General features: G+C 39.4%; 1 protein-coding gene across 2 annotated transcripts in view; it reads right to left on the reverse strand.

Annotated features, from left to right (window-relative positions):
- SLC22A15 (solute carrier family 22 member 15) overlaps nt 1-19,658 on the reverse strand; it is a 77,244-nt gene that overhangs the window by 38,755 nt on the left and 18,831 nt on the right. For both annotated transcript variants that reach the window (XR_002327575.2, XM_021002539.2), the window contains exons 3-5: nt 13,571-13,703; nt 12,253-12,417; nt 3,921-4,050 (exon numbers count right to left, since the gene is read on the reverse strand). Coding sequence is in view for 1 of the 2 variants with exons in the window: in XM_021002539.2 (XP_020858198.1) it covers nt 3,921-4,050; nt 12,253-12,417; nt 13,571-13,703 (428 nt within the window). In the remaining variant the exon portion in view is untranslated. The remainder of the gene's footprint in view (nt 1-3,920; nt 4,051-12,252; nt 12,418-13,570; nt 13,704-19,658) is intronic.

The following is a 19,658-nucleotide window of genomic DNA, read 5'->3' on the forward strand; positions in this document are numbered from 1 at the left end:
GTGGTCAAGACAATAAAATACAGTTTCCTAAGAACTCTTAAAAAGATCAAAGGTGATCACAATTGGGTTAAGACAAAAATACACAAAAAACTTGGAAATTTATAATAACTAAGGTGTTTTATTTATATTTTCTTTTTAAAAAACATCACCTACAAATAAAAAATAGATATTATATCAAGAAATTTATTGAGGTTATTTTTTTTAGGCAATTGGGGTTAAATTACTTGCCCAGGGTCACACAGATAGTAAGTGTCAAGTGTTTGGTTTGAGGCTGGATTTGAACTCAGATCTTCCTGACTTCAGGGCCAGTACTCTATCCACTGCACCACCTAGCTACCCCTATTGAGGTTATTAAAAAAAAACAAACCCACAACCCATTACATGGTATAGAGAAGCTATTACAGTCCAGAGTATATAGAGAGTTAGCCTTGGAACCAGGAAGACCTGCTATCAGTTGTGTTTCTGACACACAGTGGCAGTGTAATCCCAGGCAAGTTACTTAATCCCTTATGCTCTAGGCAGTTCTCTGATTCTGGTCATTGCAAAGAAGGTATAGACCCACATTGGTAGAAAGAGTTTCATCATCTGGGAATTTCCTACACCATTGAAATCACTAGCCCAGTCTCTATCCCCTGTCCCTACATGTAACACACAAAACTTACACTGAAGTTAATCTCATGTTTTCCTAACTTATCCTCTGTGTTCTAAGTTTTTAAAAATAATGGATTAAAAGAAATCCTTTATTATAAGATCACATTATCATAGATTTAGAATTAAGTGCTGGGGATGAAGGAGACATAAAATGCAAGGTTAGTCTCAGTTAGTGAAAGTCTCTTATAGAGAAGCACTGGGTAGAGTCAACTAAATTCAGCAAGCCTGACTGACTGTGTAAAGAACTGTGATGAATGATGGGGATGCAAAGAGAAATATCATACAGATCCTGTTTCAAGTAGTTTACAGTCTCAGGACAAGCACACAAATAGAAACAAAGCGTGGAATAGCTACAGGGAAGAAAAGGCAAAGAAGGGGCTTTGAGAAATTGCAGTAGGGAAAAGATCACTTGCACCTAGGTGAGATGGAAGGGGAAGTGAATAAAGGGAAGGGGTGTCAGGGAAGGCAGTATTATTAGGAGATGGTACCCAAATTAGGTCTTGAAGGAAGGAAAGGACTCTAATAGACTGAGGTCCATTCTGGTCATGGGAAAATGATATGAACAAAGCCCAGAGCAAGGGGTGAACAGACCCAGAAATAGAAATGGATATTTTGGCTGAAACTTATGAGTATGTGAAACAGAACATTTTGAGTTAAGACTGGGAAAGTAGATTTGAGCCAGATCGCATAGGATTTTCCATGCTAAAAGCAGGAGTTTCTGCATTATTTATAAGGCAAAGGGTAGCCACTGAAGGTTTCTGGGTGGATAAATGATGTGATCAAAGCATGTATTGGGAAAAGTGACTAGGAAACAGTGTGAAGGAATGGATTGGAGAAAAGAGACTGGAATAAGGAAAATCAGCTTAGGAGGCCATCCCAAGTGAGTTAGGTTATTGACTATCCCAAGTGAGTTATGTTATTATAACACCAGGCAAGGAGGTCAGGGCAGCTACAGTGTGAGCAGACAGGTGGGGGCAAGGGAAGAAGAAAGAGATTGCTAAGGCAGAGTCTACAGGATTTGGGATGTGAGGGAGGGAGAAAAAGTCAAAGATAGCATATAGGTTAAATAAAAGATGGTGGTGCTAGAATCAGAAACGGAGAAGAGCGGGACTTGTTTGTTTGTTTGTTTTGGTGGGAGGATACAGAGTAGAGAAAAAGATTAATTCAACTTTAGATGTATTATTTGAGGGGCTAGGAGTAAAGTTTTAGTGAAAAGTCACGTGCAGGTAAAGATTTGGAAATCTCAAGCAAAGAGCCAATGAAAGGGATGGAGTTCTTAAAAGAAAAAGGAGAGAGGAGGGAGGAAGGAGAAAAGAAGAAGGAGGAGAGAACAGGGAGGAGGGGAAGAAGGAGGAAGGAGGAGGAGAGATGGCAGCTGAGCAAAGAAGCTTCAAACACACCTTTCCAATACACAATGCAAATTTACAATCCACAAAATATTGCCAGGCTTAAGTAAATAAGGATCCTCATTGTATTCAAAGGAATGTTTCTCAAATGTTTGAAAAGTTCTGTCTCCTAGGTTAAATGTTTCACTTTCATTCTTATTTATCTATTATTTAGGGACTCACATACCTCTTCCTCCTCCCTCCACAGATTACAGAATGCTAAACTTTAGTCCAGCTCAATCGAAACAGGTAGAGATTCTGAATTAGTAGAATCTGAATTAATGAAGTTTTAATGAACCTCTAGAGAAATATCAGTCATTTTGTCAAATGAGTTAATGTATGTAAAGTGTTACTCAAGCCTTAAGGCATTTTATATACATAGATCATTACTACATGTGAAACACTTTCCAGCAAAGTTGGCCACCAAAATAAAAAAAGAAAGAAAGAAAGAAAAATTCTATTTTTTGATGTTGACTTTCATTATAAAAAATTCAAGCTCACAGAGCAGCAAAACACTTTTGATGCAGATGGGTTTAAGATGGTCAGGTTTGTAACATGGTATATCTTTTGAGCTATGCCTCTGGGAGCACTACAATACTGTACTTTGCTGACTATCATCTTCCTTCTACTGCTGCTCTCTCTTTATTGTTCAGTCATTTCAGTTGTGTCTGACTCTTCGTGACCCCATCGGGGGTTTTCTTGGCAAAGACACTGGAGTGGTTTGCCATTTCCTTCTCCAGCTCATTTTACAGATGAGGAAACTGAGGCAAACAGGGTTAAATGACTTGCCCAGGATCACACAGCTAGTAAGTTATCTGAGACCAGATTTGAACTCAGGAAGAGGAGTCTTCCTGACTTCAGGCTGGGCACTCCATCTGCTGCACCCCTTAGCTGCTCATTGCTGCTCTCCCTCCCTCCAACCACATGCATTCCTCCCATGCTTGCAGATCCTAGGGCTTATACATCCCCAAATTTAATTACTACGATTGTTTTTGGCCTGAATAATACATCTAAAACTCACATTTCATAAATAGGTGCTACCAGGTGATGCAATATAATCTAATCTAAAAAATCATTGGTTTCAGGTACCTATTTTTTATTTATCTTTTTGGGGGGTTGGGGGGTGTTCAGATTTGAAAGGAACTTCCACTTTGCAGACTCCCTCCACAGATGCAGATTAGCAACTCCTGTGGCTTATAGGAATGGAGAATTGCCTAAGACATCAAGAGGTTAAATGACTTGTCTAGTGCATGCCCAAGGCAGTACTTGAACCCAGGTTTTCCTGACTCCAGACCTATGCCCCTACCCCCTACAGCATGCTGCCTCTCTTGGTTTCAAGTTATATAAAACAAATTAGTACCCTACTTTCATAATCCTGTAATATAAACTTTATATCAAGAGCTTTATATCTATCCTTCTATGTATTTATCTATGTATATCTGTATGTTTGTATGTATGTATCTATGCATTTATGCATCCTTCTACCTACATATCTATGCCTCTAACCTATCTATCTATCCTTTTATCTATGCATCTCTCTCTCTAGCCTTCTTCTATCTATGCATCTATTTCTTTATCCTTCTCTCTCTCTCTCTCTCTCTCTCTCTCTCTCTCTCTCTCTCTCTCTCTCTCTCTCTCCCTCTCTCTCTCTCTCTCTCTGTATATATATATGTATATTTACATCAAGAGCTCATTTTAAACAACAAATATCTGTACAACGCATACATTAATCATCTTTCCAAAAGTTGCAAAGTATTAGAGAACTGATGAAGAATTCCTTCTTCATCAAGCATACCAAGCTCCCACCAGGCAATAATGTTCCTCTTCTTAAGATACTCCTGTAATATATTAAATGAAAATTAAAGAAAAAGAAAATAAACTTACAATGACAAGAGAAAGACCACTGTTCCCTGCAGGTTAACCACAACTGCAAGTGTCCTCCAGGAGCGAATGAAGTATCCTAGCAAGGCATACTGGGCAATTCCCACTGCAAAAAACAGCCCGCCGATGGACCCTAGTTCGTGGAGAAGACAATTGTTACTAGAGAAAGAACATTCCGCAAGATCATTTCTGATCACACACTGTGGGAAATCCTTTCCTATTGTAAAGTTGTCAATGAAATTGACAACTAAAGGACAATATAAAAATAGAATGACGTGCAAATATCAAGCAATGAGAGCTATAACCTAAGGACAGGGAAGTGGACAAATCAGTGGCACAAAAGAAGTGAATATATGAACCATAAGAGTACAGGTACTGTCACAACGGCTTTTAAGAAAGCACCCAAATTATTTTGTTACACTAGAATTTTGTTGTATTGAATAATGATTAAAATAAGTAGGTCAAAGTCTAGAGCTTAGAAATCAGTTAAGGGGCAGCTAGGACGTGTTTCTTGAGATGCCTGAACAAAGGGTGAAGAAAAAGTACTGATATAATTTATCTCCTGAGAGACTGAATTTAACTCTTATCTTGAGAAATATGAAGAAAATTCTTGAGAGACTAATTAGCATCTGTAGTAGACTGAATGGCATTCAAAGCTCTGTATAACCTGGTTCCTTCCTACTTTCCAGTCTTCTTAGACATTACTCTTCTCTATACACGCTATGTTCTAGCCACACAGGTCTACTTGCTATTTCTAGTACAGGACACTATTTCTCCTGACTGAATTTTCACTGTCTGTCCTCCATGTGAGAAATGATCTGCCCCCTCTCCTTCCACTCCTACCTTCCCTGGCTTCCTTCAGGACTCAGCTTACTTCCAAACAAATGCAAAAGACCTTTTCTAGTCCCTCCCCACCCTCATCTTTCCCCCCTCAACAGCTGCTGATGCCTTTCTTTTTGCAATTACCTTCCAGCTGTATTCCACATATCTTATATGTAACTTGTTATTTGTATGTTGTTTCCACTTGGAGGATGTGCTTTCCTTGAGGACAAGGCTCGTTTTCACTTTTTTTGAATCCCCAGAATTTAACATAGTGTCTAGAACATAGTAAGTGCTTAATACATGCTTTGCTTTACTAATTGAAAAGGAAGAGTGTTCATTAAGACTGGAAAGGTAGCATATAGAAAAACGACAATGGCCTTGAATGCCAGGAAAAAGCATTAATATTTTAGAAGCAATGGCAATTCACTGAGAAACTGAGAGAGAATGAAATAATCATATGCATCAGAAAGATGACTTTGGCAACTACAGGAAGGGTACACATGGAAAGGGTACAGAATGAATGTGGAGGACTCAGGAAGAGGTGATTAAATTAAACCAGATTAATTATGACCTAATTTAGGGTGGTGGTAGTAGAAGCAGGAGGGAGAAAAAAGATATAAGATAAATGACAGGCATAGGATAGAAAATATTTGAAACAAAGTAGATCCTGGGGGTAAAAGACAGGAAAGTTGATGCCAGGGTTTTGAGCCTGGTTATGTAATCACTGAAATTTGCTCCCTCAGCAGCACCAAATGGGTTCTTTTAAAAAAAAAAATTTATTCTGAACTTAAACACTAAGAGTAATAGCAGTAGATACATAAAGCAGGAAACCCATATTTCATACCACCTGCTTTTTAAAAAAGCACAAGATAAATTCTATATAATCTTCACAAATGTCCTGTTTACATGTCCATCTGAACTTCCTCCTGTCTTCTGTACACTTTTAAAATGTTACAATGGTTCTGTTTTATCACTATTGCTAACCTTGTACACTTCTCCACTTCTCTTTCCCCAATTTAAAACAGAGAGGAAAAAGAGAAAAAAAACTTGTAACAACTAAACACAGTTCAACAAAATGAATTTACATGGTGATGAAGTCCAAAAATACACGCCTCTCCCTTTACTTTGTATCCATCACCACTCTGTCAACAGGAAGGTAACATGCTTTATGAGACATGGTCAAATAAAGTACTTAAGTCTTTGAAAGATGAATTTCTTTTCAATGCTACTGTCCTGTTCAATGCAGTCTCCCAGTTTTGCCAACTTCATTGTACATCAATCCTTACTACCCAGAATCCTTTAAAATTATCTTTTAGCATTTCTTACAGTACAATAGTATCCCATTACATCTGTACACCTCAATTTGTTCATTGATTCTCCAGTTATCTAAGAGGTGATCTAAGCCCTACACCTACAAGTCCATTTTCTCCCCTTTCCTCCTTTGTCTTCTCCTTCCCTTCTATTTCCTTTCTTTTCCCCCTTTTAATTCCTTTTCAGAATCAGAAAGTTTATTTTGCTTGTGACTCTTCCCTCTCTCGCATTATCCTCCTTTTTAACCATCTCATTCATTTGCCTGTTGCATTTTATATATTCCTATATCAAACTATAATGTATGTGGTCCATATTCCTCTGTCTTTTTCAGATAAGGGTGAAATTCGTCTCATGCCTATTCTCCCCACACATATGTGTTTATATATCTTTCCCACATTCTCCAACTGTAAAAAATAGCAAGTTCTACTCCCTTCTTCCTCATTTCTACACTAGTGTATTGTTTTTACCCTCCCTTCTTTTCCCTCTCTTTAAATCCTCAAAGAAGAACCAATTTTCTCTGCACTTCTACCCCAGAACCTCTCATTTTTCATTTCACTTCCTTGATACACTTTGAAGATATTAATGTTCTGAAGGAACACTTGTTTCTTCTCTCCCTTTTAGAGTGTTAGCAGTGTTTCAGTATATAGCTCTTTCCAACTGGGTCAAGTAAATATACCTTTCTAGGTTTCTCTGGACTTTTGTGTTTGTATTCCCAAGTTCCAAATTCATACTACTGGTCAGCCAGAAATCCACTTTTTTCTTTTTTTTTTCTTTTAAAGCTATACTTTTAAAAGATACCCAGTGAGAGATTGCATGTCTGTATTCTGACCACCAGCCTCGCTATGTTCTGAGATGCCCACAATCCCCAAAAGGATGGATGCCAGAGAGAGATTTTTTTATTTTACAGCAACTTATGCAAAGAAGTGTTATGATCTGTATCAGCAAACAGAATACTGAAGAAACTAAATACCTTGAAGCACCGAAGAAGAAAAAACAAAAGCTAAAATGAGGACAAAGTGCATACCTTGAAGTACCAAAGAAGAGACACAAAAAACTCTAAAACAGGAGGTTTATGTAATTTTCATGAGCCAACAGAAGGACATTCTGGGTTAACAGAAAAGAATTCTTATTTTTATTTAAATAGTGAAAGATAGCATGATTTTGTGGAAAGAATGCTGACTCTAGAATCAAACCAGAGGCCCTGAGTTCAAATCCCTCATGTGATGTTCACCACCTATGTAACACTGGACAAATCACTCGCTTAGCCTCCTTGGTTTCCAATGACCTCATCTGTACAATGATAGAGGTTGGACTAGATGGCTTGAGGTCCTTTCCAATTCTATACTTATGACCTATGAACTTTGGAGTCAGGAGGATACATGTTCAACTCTTGCCTCTGAATAAAACTAGTTGTGTGTTCATGGAATAATTACCTAACCTCTCAGTGTCCCAGTCACTTCTCTAAGACAAGTTGTCAATTTGTATATGTGGAGGGGGTTTCCAGACCAGGAATTCCCCATACTAATGAATCAGAGGTCCAAAGCAAAAAATAAAATAATATTTATCTATACCTACCTAAATCCATATCTATCTATAGCTATATCCATATCAATCTACCTATTTACATCTATATCTATCTATCCATATCCATATCTATATATCTATATCCATATCTATCTATATCTATATTCCTATGTATCCATCTATATCTATATCTATCCATCTCTCCTTCTATCTTTCTATCTATCCTTCTATTTATCTATGCATCTATCTATCCTTCAATCTATCTATTTCTAGATGCATATATATCTATCTACCCATTTATAACAATTAACTGATGACAGAATGATTATCCGTGGCATTCCCTAAGACATATGGAATTACATACACATACACACAAAGGAAGAGCCTCTTCAGGCCGCTTCCTCCTAGTACCTTTCCAGCCTCTGACAATCACTAACTAGTCAATTCTAGGATTATGGCTCTAGAACTAGAAGGCTATCTAGTCTACCCCACTCATTTAAAAGATGAGGAAAATTAGGCTCAGGGAAGGTGAGTGTCTTGGCCATGGTCACACAGTTAGTGTCAGAGTCAGTATTTGGGACCAGGTCCTTTGACTTTAGAGGCAGTGATCTTTCTTCTAGACCATACATCCCACAGCAGAATCACCACAGTTTTTTCAGCCCTCCCTGAAAAGTATCCTACCACCTATCTCTGTTTTCACCTCCTGCTTTAGCAGCCTTGCTGGTCCCACAACTACCAAACTTGTAACCATATGATATGAACAGATTCAAAGATGATGGGGGGGGGGAAGCAGAGGAGAGGGAGGGATTCTAGTGCTTAAATACAGATATGCCTTTTTTATTCCTGATGACCAAGAAGAAGAAGTCAGGAGGCCTTGTTTACTGAACAATTCATGTAAATTTGATAGGAACAGGCCACCACAAATTGAATGGAAATTAGTCATTTCTCACTAACCTTTTGCAAAAGATTAAGTAAACAAAACCAAATTAAGTCCATTCATAAATCAATATGGAAAACTGGATTTTTTATAGGAATGTGACAAGCTCATGAAAAATATGGAAGATTCTTAATTGGATTTCTGATAGTAAAGATTTTAGTGGTGATTTAAAACTCACCTAGAAGGTCTTCTCTAGTTAAACTTAATCGGGGAAACAAGACTGTTGCTAATTTCTTTGTAAACCATAGCTAGACTATGCTACTGCACCTGGAGTATGCATTTTGAAATGTTCACTATACTGTCTTTCTTTTTAAATCACTGATATCTTTTTTTTATATAGTCTTAATTTCCTAAGATATCCATCTTCTCTCCTCTACCATGAGATCCACCCTTGGAACAAAGAATAATAAGAGAGAGAAAAAAAGCAATTCAACAAAATTAACCAACATTTCTGTATAGAAATATTTAATATTTCACACCCACAGTCCTCCATCTCTGAAAAGAAAGGAAAGGGGGTGCATTACCAGTGCTCAGCATAGTACAGGCACAATTTAGGCATCTGACAAATGTTTGATTGATTGATTGCTTTTGGAAAAAAATGGTTTTTTTTCCTGTTTCAAAGTGAAAGGTTAAGCTACATCTCTATTGCCAGTTCTAACTCATGAGTTGGAATGGGTAAAGCAACCCAAGCCAGCATAGTTTGGAAGGTCCCACAATCCTTTTAGCTCATCCAAAATTCATTTCTTTATGAAGGCAGCAAAGACCAGGAGGCATGGCCAGGGAAGTCAGAGGTGATTTCTAGTTTGCTCAACAGCCCATCTCTAATGACTATACATATTGATCTCAATTTATTTCTCCCCTAGGCCCTGGAAGCTGATTTAGCTGGACCACAGGAGGGACAAGGATCAGTTTCTCTCAAATCCCTTCCTTTCCTACTCAACTCCTTAGGGTGGAATAGTAGACAAAGTGCTGGGCATGGAATCGAGAAGACCTGGGTTCACATCCAACTTCTGATACTTCTTAACTATGTTACTATAGGTAAGTCACTTAACCTCTCTCTGGGCCTCAATTTCCTCATCAGTAAAATGGGGAAAAACTGAGCATCAGTTCCTCAGCTGTGAGACTGGGATAATAAATATCTATGCCATTTATTTCATTGGGTTGTTATGGGGCTCAAAAGAGATAAGCACTACAGTACATACAGGAGTAAATCAGTATGTCACATAGTCGTTCATCCTTTACATAGTTTTGTGTTCACTGGAACTCATATTCAGTGGGTGGATTACAAGTTCCTTGGGCCAAATTCTACAATAGAAAAATCCTCTTTTTTTGCAATCCTAGAAGCAAAGGGGCCTAAATGGATACTGAAAGCTTTGTAAAGGCCCTCTCCTGGGACAATGTCTTATGCCAATAAAGTAAAGAATAAAGATGTTGGATGTCCCATAACTTCCCTGAGCCCCTGTAAATGAGAGGGTAAGACTAGACAATCTCTGAGGTCCTTTCTATCTTTACTATGGGGTCTGGGAGTCTAAGCGCTAGCAAAGAAGAGAAAGTTAAGAGTACCTAGATTCTAACTTTCATTACATCACTAATTTCATTGTGTAACTGGGGTCAGCAGACAGTAAGTTTAAAGAAATACCTTATGCCATATATCACAATATTCTCAAAATAGGTATGTAATTTAAATATAAAATGCCATACACCATAAAAAATTACAAGGGATCAAGGTAAAGTACCTATTACAATTATGCTTGGGGGTGTGTGTGGGGGAATTCTTAACAAGAAAGGGAAATCATAAAAGACAATTATGATTGCATAAAATTCTACAACTTTTGTGCAAATAAAATCAATGAGGTAGGATAAGGATAGAAATGGTAAAGTAGGAAAAATATTTGCAACCAATATCAATTATAAAAATCTGATAGCTAAAATGTAAAGGGAATTGACACAAATATATAAGACCAGGAGCCATTCCCCAATAGGTCAGAGAATATGTCAGCAAAATTCAAAAGAAGCATTGAAAACTCTAAGTGATCGTATGTTCCAAATCAGTAACAGCAAAGTAAAACAACTCTGAGATTTCACCTCCCACCATGCATACTGGGAAAGGTGACAACATCTCAGAACAATCAGCACTGGAGGGGAACTAACATGGGAGGTGGACCAATGCATTGTTAATGGAGATGTAGAGCTCCAAGCATTCTGGAAAACAATTTGGCCTTATGGGGAAAAATTATTAAATTGTCCATATCCTTTTACCCAGAAATTCTGCCACTGAGTACATGCCCCAAGGAAGTCAAGGACAGAAATAAAGGTCCACTATATAGTATAATTAATAGAAGCACTATTTGGGAGTGGAGAAGAAATAGAAACAAAGGGGACACCCGTTAATTGAGGAAAGGTTGAAAAACTGTATGGATGTGAGGAAATATTATTGAGCACTAAAAATAATGAATACGAGGGATTCAGAGAAACACAGGAAGGTTTGTATTAACTGATACAAAGTGAATCCATAGAACTAGAAAAATATAATAATATATAATAATAATTATAACAATAACAGCATTTATATGGTACCTATTATGTGCCAGGTATTACGCTTTACAAATATTATCTCATTTGATCCTCACAACAACCATTAGAGATAGATGCTGTTTTTACATGTTACTGGGGAAAAATAAAAAAAAAAATTTTAAAGAGATATACAGTAAAAAAAAAAAGAGAGAAAGAGATGGATGCTATTATCATCCTCATTTCACAGATGAGGAAACTGAGGCAAATAGAGGCTAATTGACTTTCCTCAGGTCATAGAGTTAGTAAGTATATGAGCCCAGTTTTAAACTCAAGTCCTCCTGACTCCAAGTCCCTTGGCCACCTATAGCCAATGCATGCAATGGCTTCTATGATTGAAGTCAAAGCACCACTAGAAGCAGCTGAACTCTTAGTAGCTGAAAAGTCAATGAAGATCCAGAGGACAATTGACAAAATGTCCCCCTTCTCCTGTGGTAGACAGGTGGAGGGCTATGAGAAAAGAATATTGTCTATACTGTCAGAAGCCTTCACTGTTTCATCTATTTTGTACGATTTTTCCCTCTTTGACAGAACTTGCTCCTCGGAAGCAAGGACTGGTTTATTTCTGTCTTCTTGTCCCTAGAGGCTAGCATAACACCTGGCACAGAACCAACGCTTAATACTTGCTGACTGATTTGTCCTGAGGAAAAGGTTCGAACCGGAGGGACCCGTTTTTGAAACAGACCGCAAAGAGAAGAGGCCTCAATAAAGTTTCTTGAAAAATAACGATAAATCCAGGGGCTGGATTCAGTGACTTCTAAGGTCCTTTCCACACCTAGTCTTCTGTGATTCTAGGACATGTTAATAAGTTACCTGTCCAAGGTCACATAGAAAAAAAATGGAACTAAATTCAGCAGAGGGAAGCTGTTAGATGACACTCAGACTCCCAGACCACTAGAGATGTAAGGGTCCTCTGAGATCATCCAATCCAACCCCCTCATCTTAAAGATGAGCAAACTGAGTCTTAAAGAAGTGAACTGACCTGTCCTTTAACATAAATGAGAGAGAGGCATTCCATTGTCTAGGTCAGTGTTGTTTCCATTCTACTGTGCTCAACTCCTTGTAACTGAACTTGTCTTTCAAAGACTTTGGAGTTAAGCCAGTTCTCATGCTGTCCTTAATCGCATCTACCTAGCTCTATCTTGTTTATAAATGAATCTAAAGGTTTACCTGCTAGTGCCCAGTAGGCAGTGCCCAGGCATTCATTCAACAAAACAAAAGATACCAGCGACATCCCTCCATTCATCACTCCCACTAGGAATCGAGATATGGCAAAGAACTCATATGAGGGGGAGAATCCATTTGCAATGGCAAACAGGATGTCAAGGGCAAAACCTAAAAAAAGCAAGGAATAACATTCAGTCACTAAAAGGCAAAATAAAAGGATATTTGATGATAATCATTTATTTTATCTGCCACTTCATGAAGAGAGCCCTTGAAAACATGAATGTTCTTAAGCTACAGCCTTTTAAGTTATATCCCTTTCATACAGTTACTAAGAAAATGCTCCCGGGAAGAACAAAAACTGAAATTTTAACTATTAGGTAGCAGAGACTAGTAGCCGTGAATTCTGAATTGTCTATACCAGACTAACATTAGTCTGATATTATGGAGACAGAGCCACATTTGGAAACTGGGGACCTGGGTTTGAAACCTAACTTTTATTTATTACTTGCATATCTCAGCAGAGTCACTTTACTCCTTTGGGGGTCTCAGTTTTCTTCTCTATAAAATGAGATATTTGGAGTAGGTGATCTCTAAGATACTTTCTGGTTTTAAATTCTATGATCTTAGAACTCTGGTGAGTATAATTTTTTTTTAATTTTTAGGCAGTTGGGGTTCAGCGACTTGCCCAGGGTCACACAGCTAGTAAGTGTCAAGTATTTAGTCTGAGGCCCGATTTGAACTCAGGTCCTCCTGACTTCAGGGCCGGTGCTCTATCCACTGCGCCACCTAGCTGTCCCTACTGAGTATAATATAAAACTAAACCATTTATTCCACTAGTTCCTAGGCACAGTCCCCTTCCCCATAGCAAAAGAACTTGGCAGGGTTCTTTGTAGTCTGTTTGGAAAGAGGCAACCTACAAGGAGGAAAATCCTGATGAAGGATGAATGCAGAATATCTCATTATGCCACTGGCCCCGTGAGAAACTAATTTGGGAAAGTCATTTCACCTTCCTTGAACCTCAGTTTCTTCATCTGCAAAATAAGAAGTACGATGCAACTCTGAGATCATATGAGATCCTTAGACTAGAATTTAGAGGCGGGCAAAGATAATGTTGAACATTAAGATATTTGGTCTTGGCAAGTCAAGCTATAAATACCCAGCAAAAATCAGGTCTAGTTGTAGTTTGCTTGTCAGATACAACTGATACAAAATTTGACACTTTCTAAACAGTTATTCTTGAAGAACTTTAAGCAGTATGGTGAAAAAAGCAACATAGGACTTTCCATGAAACTTGGGCTTTATCAGGATAGCAATAACTTACCTGTTAGATAGACCTTTTTCCTCCCCAAACGATCCGAAAGTTGACCAAATGATATCACTCCCACAAACACACCACTGAAGAAAAATGAGCTGGCTACACTCACTTTGTATGACTTGTTCGCAATTAAGAACCACTAAAAGAAGGGGAAAAAAAACAGGCCTTTAGGCCAAGGAAAAGATGGTTGCATTGAGTCAGTCATTAAAAGGCTGCATGTACAATGATAGCTTGTACACTAGTTTTCTCCCACACATGGCCTACTATTATCCAGACTGCAGTGTAATGAGTCCATCTCAGATTCTATTCAAGGTTTAGTCAACAAAATACTGAAAAGTTCTTCTTATAATACTATCATTAGAATTTCATAGTCATTCAGTCCCATATAATGTGGTTGGCCCAATTCTCCAGTAAGCTAATGGCTTTTACAGCTCTCCTCCACTTTTGGACTATAAAAAATAAAAAGGAAGAAAGAAATCTCTATTTTCAAAGAGCCATCATTCTCTAGAACTACTTCCTAAAGAACTGGGAAAGCACAGAGCTGTATTCCCCCCATCACCCTTCCTGAAGGAAGCCAAATTGGTTGAGAAAGTTGACCCTTTCCTTTTGAAAGCTTCTAGTTTCCCAGTTGAGTTCTCTCCATCTGGCTCCAGCTCACCAAGCATTCTCTCCCTGTGTCTTCTGTGGCTTGTAGTATGGAACTTAGCCCACAGTAGGCACTTAATAAGTGTTTATTTCCTTACTTCCTTCTAGAGAGATGGACAATTAGTTTGCCATGATCATCTGTGTGGCCCTGGCTTTTCTCTAAACTTTGTGCTACCATAGTTAAGAAAGGAGGTCAACAAGATTATAAATTATGTGACACTTTACCAGAGATCAGACTTTTGGAATTTAGACTTCTGGCAATCTCCAACCAGAAAAGGCCTGCATTCTTGAAATAGCTGCCACAGATTCCCTTCATTAAAACCACACACTTTATTGCTCAATGAAAAAGAAAACTGCAGGGGTGGAGACCTACCATTTCTTCCACATAGGCCTTCCATTGGATGGATCCAATGAGGCAAATTTTGGGGAGAATATGGACCAGAATCACTCAGAATGGGTTGGCTTGGATGGAATGTGATTTGCATTGTTGGAGGACCATCCCAAATCACTGAGACCAGATTGTCTAATCCCACCTGCAGAACGAATCCTTTTCTATGACTCCCCTCACAAGGAACCATCCAGTCTCTTCTTGAAAACCATCAGGAAAGGGAAGCTGCCACCTCACAGAGGCCGGCTAATCCATCGCTGGATGGCACTCATCGTTATAGATCATAAGAGTCATCCAGAATCTTTCGATAATTTGGAGACAGAGAAGGCAAGTAAAAAGTGGGCATAAAAACAATAAGACTTTACACATGGAGCAATTCCCAGTTATGAAGCACTTTAGGGACATGTCAAGCACTCTTCTGGGGGAGTCTGTCATAGGGGCACCATCAGCCAAGTCTTTAAAATATACAGCCTAACTTCTAGAAATGAAATATGCATTAACATTATGTAAGTCAAAGATGCGCTTAAAAATACGATTCAACTGAATCCCCCCAAACTGATATTCTAAGTCGGGAATTTCAAAAAATCATTTAAAACAATCTGATATAAACCCAATGTACCTAAGTATATTCATTAAAGGTGGAACTGCAGCCCTTCCTTCTTGGAATGTCAGCTCCCTGGGTCCCCAAATTTTTATTTTTTGCCTCTGTGCCCAGGAACATGCTCAGTACATATTCTTGTAGACGTTCAGTAAATAAGGGAAGCTAGTGCACAGAGTGCCAGGCCTAGAGTCAGGAAGACTCATCTCCCTGAGTTCAAATCTGGCCTCATGCATTTACTAGTTGGGTGACCCTGGGAAAGTCACTTAACCCTGCTTGCCCGAGTTTCCACATCTGTAAAATGAAGTAGAGAAGGAAATGGCAAACCACTTCAGTATCTCTGCCAAGAAAACCCCAAATGGGGTCATGAAGAGTTGGACAGGACTGCAATGATTCAACAACAACAAAATTTAATCAGTGTTTGTTGAATTGAAGTACATCAAAACATGAGAGAAAGTTAGAAAGGAGAAAAGGTAAAGACTCATAGAAGATTGGAACTGGAAGAGACCAGGAACAACCTTCTTCATCCCTCTCAATGTGAAAGGGGGAAACAGGCCTAGAGGATGAAAGAGCTTCCCCCACCCCAAGATTCTCGGCTAGTAAGCAGTAGAGCTCGGATTCTAAACAGTCTTCTAAGTTCAGGGACAATTCTTGGTACCTGATATGGCCCTTTGAGATTTTGTCAAGTGCTTTACATAAATACTCGTATTTGATCTTCACAACAACCTTGTGAATTATTATCCCATTGTATAGGGGAGCAAACTAAGACTGAGAGGTTAAGTGACTCGCCTAGGGTCACATAGCTAGTAAGTGTCTAAGGCAAGATTTGAACTCAAGGCTTCCTGACTCCAAATCTAGCCCTCTATCCACTGTGCCAACTGGCTACCTGATATCACATGACAGTGAAGTGAAGACATCTCCAAAGAAGCACGATTTGGATGCATCATCTGGTACGGAGATGACTGGGGAGCATTTCTAGAAGGCCCTGCCAAGATCGAATGGCATAAAATGCAGTCTGGTGATGCATGGCAGGTATGTGGACAAAGGATTACCCTTGTAACGTTGGAGAGGTTTGGTTCCAAGGTAATGAACAGGAACGGGCTTTGGGTTTTGGGCTCACTGAACCAAACTCACTGAACCACCTACTAGATTATGGACGGGCTGACATCAGGAATCCCCAAAATATTCGAAGAATTTGTGGAAGAATGGCAGCGAAATTTTAGGTTCACCAGAATGCAGGCAAATAAACTCTTCATTTACATAGCTTGGACAATCCCGACTTCATTGATATTTAGTTTCTCAACAAACACTAAATTGTTTAGTGTTTTTATTTTAATTTTATTATCATTATGTTGCAAGGCAATTGGGGTTAAGTGACTTGCCCAGGGTCACACAGCTAGTAAATGTCTAATGTCTGAGACTGGATTTGAACTCAGGTCCTCCTGACTCTAGGGCCGGTGTTCTGTCCATTGCGTCATCTAGCTGTCCCTAATTGTTTAGTTTTTTAAAGCAAACTAACCTTCCTGGTTCTTTGGCTTGGCCTAACATTTGAAATGAGCAGAAATCTAGAAAAACAGTCTATAAGCTTGCTGGATTTCAGGCAGAATCTCTTCTGGGCTAAGGAAATTTGTAATAGGTAATCCACAAACTGTTGCTTCCTTTGAAAAGCCTAGCTAACTGAAAATAGAGGCTAGGCCACCCATATGACCACTGTCTTTTCTGAAAGAACAGTGTTGGAGACCCCCCGTGGGAGCCGCTTACTTAGTACAACTTGGCCATCTTAAAGGCAGAAAGATGGCAGAATTCCTTACCGGGGGCTACAGGTGTACAGCATGATTGTCAAGACTAGGAAAGACGCACAGCTGTTGTCCTTACCCATTCAGCCTTTCAGCCTCCTGCCTTATCAAACGAGAAGGCAATGGCCTTGAAAGTATTGCTTCTGAAATAACTGATGAAATCCAAATGGGTACCACATTCAACAACACAACCTACTCAGTCTCAGAGCTAGCTTGATTCTTCAGGATGCTAGGCTGGAATGACTAATAGCTTCTCACAAACACGACCCTGGGCTATTTTCTACTGACTCTTTCTCACTAGTGTACTGGATACCAGCTCTGCTGCAAAGAGAGAGAAAAATTCTGAAAATCTTGGCTGAATTGTGGCCCCTTCACCCTATACTGTACTTCCTGCAAAGACACCAGAAACTCACACAGTACCAGAGTATCTTGCTCAAGGAGAAAATTGGGCAATTGGGGCCTTCTGCGATGAGGGAGTCGTTGGACAGGGTATTTCAGGAACAGTTTCATGGTGATTAACTAACTTGTTCCAGCTCTGTGTAGTTGTCATTCTGAATTACCACTTAATGGGTGAAGTGTGCAGGCTATTACAATCAGTAACACAGGCATAAGGAAGCAAGGCATTAAAAAAAAATGAGCTTCCAAAGCAATTATTGCAGTGGATTTTTCAAATAGTTCTTATATTCTCTCTTTTGACCCTGGGGTATGGCTTAGGGAAAAGATATTAATCTCAAGATAATAATCAGTCCGTTTCAGTTCCACATTATCTACAATGATATTAAAGAATCCAACCTTACTCTTTTTTGGTTGCAAACATTAATTAAGCATGATAATTGTGTGTCTCAGCGATGCTTGGTACTTTCTGAATGAGTCATAGCTCAGGGAATAATTTGAATACAGCAGACAGCAATTTGCTACATAAATTCACCCCAATGGCTATTAGAAGCTCATTTCAGAATAGTCAAGCCTGCCAGTTTATAGTCTTTCCAGCATACAGTATCAAGTTAATCACATCTGCATCCTTTTTTCCTTTGCCCCTTCCTAAAACACTCCTTAAGAAAAAAGTGTTCAAGGTCTGACATAGACACAATGTGAGGAAGGGTGGTTTTGATTTCCTGACTGCTGCTTTTCACTACTTCCATGAGTTTTTGTTCAATCGTATCTGACTCTTCATGACTCCATTTGGGGTTTTCTTGGCAAAGATATTGGAGTGGTTTACCATTTCCTTCTATAGGTTATTTTACAGATGAGGAAACTGAGGCAAACAGGGTTAAGTGACTTGCCCAGGTCAACAGCTAGTAAGTGTCTGAGGCCAGCTATGAACTCATGAAGATAAGTCTTCCTGTCTCCAGGCCCCGTACTGTATGCACTATGGTACCATCTAGCTGCAACTTTCTTGAGTAGGACCCATTTAAGTCCAGAAACCTTCTAAAGGGTCTACACTGACACCCGTTCCTTGGGCTTCATGGTAGCTTAGCCACTGGTCCTCTATACTTTCCCATGCTTTTCACTCCCAGGCAGACAACAGAGTCATTTCTAATTCCACAAACACTGCCTATGTGGCAAATGTTTCACATCCCCAATGTACTTGTTAAATCTTCTTCCCCAGTTACACACCACATTGGAAGGCTCATATTCCTCACTGCAATGTACATGGCAGGGGATTAAGCTGAGCAGGTCCGTGGGACCACAGAGACAGTTGATAGGGAATGAAGGCTAAAAAACTCGAGCTCAGTTTCTCATTTGAGACACAGGTTAAAATGAAAAACAAAGAAAAAAGACAGGTGTTGGAAGAGGTGGAACATGACAGCTGTGTTTCAAGTAGAGAGGGAGCAGGGATGTTCTGTTTGGCCCCAGAGGGTAAAGCAGGAGAAGTGCACTCAGGGCTCAAAGGGAAAAACTTCCTAAGGTGAAACTGCTCAAGAGGAACTTGGGTGACCAGTGGGGATGATGTGGAGAGGATCACTTTAACTCCTCCCCATTTGGTGACAGTAGTTTCTTAGGTTCGTACTGAGTTCTTCTCCCTCCCCTTCTGTTATTCTCCTATCAGATTATACACTCTCAGGACAGAAGAGACTTCTTGGTAGCCCTCCACAATATCAAATGTAGACACTCGATAAATGTTTGCTGAACAAATGACTCCCACTCTCTTCCCTGCCTCAGTCTTTCTGGCTCCTCTGTCAACAACAGCTAAAGGGGATAATTAGGGATTTGGTTAGGGATTGCTAAGTGGCACAGTGGATAGAGGACCAGACCTGAAGTTGAGAAGACCTAAATTCAAATCTGACCTTAGACACTGACTAGCTGTATGACCCTGGGCAAGTCACTTAACCCTGTTTGCTTCAATTTCCTCATCTGTAAAATGAGCTGGAGAAGGAAATGGCAAACCACTCCAGGATCTTTGCCAAGAAAACCCCACATGGGTCAGGGAGAGTTGGACATGACTGAAATGACTCAACAACAAAGGGATTTGGATAAAGTGATCCCTTAAATGCAAACTACTTTCCTCCTTTGCTTTTCCACTATCAGTTCCCCCATTGAACAGTGCTTGCTCTCAGCTAGCACAGAGGATTACAGACCATGACTTGAGTATTTCCCTCCTCCAACAAAAGTGCCTTGGAAGGGAGACTTCCAGCCCCCACCCTGTAGCACCTGGTATATTCTACT

This window comes from Phascolarctos cinereus, unplaced genomic scaffold (assembly GCF_003287225.1).
Source record: "Phascolarctos cinereus isolate Bilbo 61053 unplaced genomic scaffold, phaCin_HiC Scaffold_5;HRSCAF=322, whole genome shotgun sequence".
Taxonomy (NCBI): domain Eukaryota; kingdom Metazoa; phylum Chordata; class Mammalia; order Diprotodontia; family Phascolarctidae; genus Phascolarctos; species Phascolarctos cinereus.